General features: G+C 41.2%; 1 protein-coding gene across 1 annotated transcript; it reads right to left on the bottom strand.

Moving 5' to 3' along the window:
- Positions 1-242: 242 nt before the first annotated feature.
- LOC126588393 (F-box protein At2g27310-like) lies at positions 243-1,486 on the bottom strand. Its single transcript, XM_050253479.1, has one exon. It carries the CDS (start codon positions 1,426-1,428, stop codon positions 418-420), a length of 1,011 nt encoding a protein of 336 aa, XP_050109436.1. The 5' UTR covers positions 1,429-1,486; the 3' UTR covers positions 243-417.
- Between the last annotated feature and the right edge of the window lie 986 nt (positions 1,487-2,472).

Genomic DNA, 2,472 nt, shown 5'->3' on the forward strand with positions numbered 1-2,472 from the left:
AATTAGGTTACTCCACATATTACCAAATGAGTTTATGGTAGAACCTCAACCTTTTTCGATTAACACTATATTAACCAATTAGTACGTACAATATTTTCGAACAATAGTACGTACGTACAAGATTTAGAACAGAAAATGGGATACATGCATCTTCCATATACACCTAATTTGAACCAATTTAATGGGGGTATAAAGAGCTACACTACATAATCACATATGCGATCATATAAATAAACAAATGATTATAATCGAAATCCCATTTTGCTTCCATTTTACGAACCTTTCTATACATGTTGGTATAAATAATTAATTAAACTATGTAATTAACTGTAAATTAACTAAACCCAACTGCTTCCTTTTCTGGGTTCATCATCATCATCATCATCATCATCATCATCATCATCATCATCTCTTAGACTATCTGAACAAGACGAATGACCAAAACGCCATGAAAATAGTAACCCCAGCAGCAATGCAGATCATGTCGAAAGCCTTCTCTCTCCTCTCGTTTCTCTTCCTCCTCTCTCTCTTGATCTCCAAGTACTCCTCCAACCTTGCCTTCCCGTTTATCTCCTTCCTCCTCTTCCCTCCTTCGATCGCCCTCTGCAATATTACCAAGCTCTCCCTCCCGTTCAAATGATTCTCCTCCATGGCCTCCACATGCATGCTCACCTCCCTCACGTGCAGCTCCCCACCTTCGGTCCCCTTGCACGTGACCACCGTACCGCACTGCACATACTCACCCTTCTTCTCCCCCGCCAATATCGTCGTGAACCGCAGCTGTATTTCCCCCGTCAGCCAGTGCTGCTGCACCGTCACCGGCCTCCGGCTCGACAAATTCGCCGCCCGTTTCCGGGTTGGATCGATCACGATCCAGCTCAAGCTCAAGTTCTCCTCCAAGTGCTTCAATGACTTTTGGCCTTCTCCGACATGTCGGATTGGTGTCGGAAAGGTTTCTTTCGGGTCAAGCAAGTCCACCCGGAAGGGCGAGCATAGGAACCACCCGGATTCGGTCTCTGATTCCTGAACCTTAGAGAAAATGAGCTGGCCTTTGTAGAAAATATCGACGGCCGAGATTAACTCCGCGGTGCGAGACGAAGGGCTCAGAGCGAATTGGGAGGGGGAGTAGTCGAGGAGCGGGAAAGAGTCGGAGAAGAAAGAGCGGTGACCGGCTGGGAAAGTGGAAATGAGGTCGTTAACACGTGAATCTGTGGTTGAAGGCCACATGGCGGTGCTGATGTCCCGCCAGAGTTTTTCTTCGGCTGAGAAAGCGCGTAGTTCGGACGATGCGCAGGCCACAGCGGCCAAGGTCTGGCCGTTGAGGCGGGTGAGGATGTGGGCCGTGATGATGTCGTGATGGATGGCGGAGATTGAAGCTCCGTCGCCCTTATCGGCGGCCGGTGTGGTTGAAGCAGCAGAGAAACTCATTGTGAAATAAACAACGATGAGTTGAGGTTTTCTTGAGTTGTGTTGAGTGGTGACAAGGAAGGGTGTGGAGGGGCGGGTTTTATAGTGAGGAGACTGAGGGGAGTAAACCAAAGCTGAATGGTCAAACAACGTTTCAAGGTTTATGAATCTTAATTATTAATTAATTAGTTAAACAATAATTAAACTAGTTGCAGTGAAGGTACGGGCAAACCTCCTCCTTGATTAACTAGATTTATGTCATTTAATACTTGGAACTTGGAACACAAGCGTGTTTCATACCTTCTTTTCTTTCATTTTATTTATCTATTTTAGGGTTTAAGAATTAAATAGCCTGAGTCCTCCTAAGATTTAAGAATGAAATGTAATCTGTTTCTCTTGGTTTCCTTTTTATTTAGGTTGGTTGATTATTGTAATGTTTTTGGTGGGGATTGGGGGAGTTTTTGGTTTCATCTATTCTTTTTTACTTCTTTGACAATTATTTCTAAATTATTTACGTAGCATGTTAATTATTAATAGTTGTGGGTATGTTCTAGTTTTGTGTTTGGTTTCAACTACAAAAAGTGAGATACCTATGTACTAGAGTCTTGTTTTTATTTTTTTTGTTGATACTTGGTAGCCGAAGATTTATGATTATTTATCTTTGCTAAGACTCTTTTCATTATATATACGTCGTCTTTGAAAATATGTAGTATTCTTTAATTTTCTTTTGCGTCAATGAAGTGTGTTTTCATAATGGATCCTAGTTACCGTGTGTTTTCATCAGTAGAGATGACTTGCAATTTCACCAAAAAAATCAAGTATGCAAAATTAAGGTACTAAATACGAATGCAAAATTAAGGGTGCAAGCGAAGACTGAGTTATTAACGAACTAACGATTCTTAATTATGGTTAACAATTCTTCTTTATAAGATTTGAACTCAGTCTTCATTAGAAAATGAAAGAGAAATTATTAGTAGACCAGTAGCAGGGAAATGTTTGGTATTAACTAGTTCTGGCCAATAACCTAAATTTGCCTAATACATTAAGATTTTAGGTACCTTATAA

This window comes from Malus sylvestris, chromosome 11 (assembly GCF_916048215.2).
Source record: "Malus sylvestris chromosome 11, drMalSylv7.2, whole genome shotgun sequence".
In the NCBI taxonomy this organism is placed as follows: domain Eukaryota; kingdom Viridiplantae; phylum Streptophyta; class Magnoliopsida; order Rosales; family Rosaceae; genus Malus; species Malus sylvestris.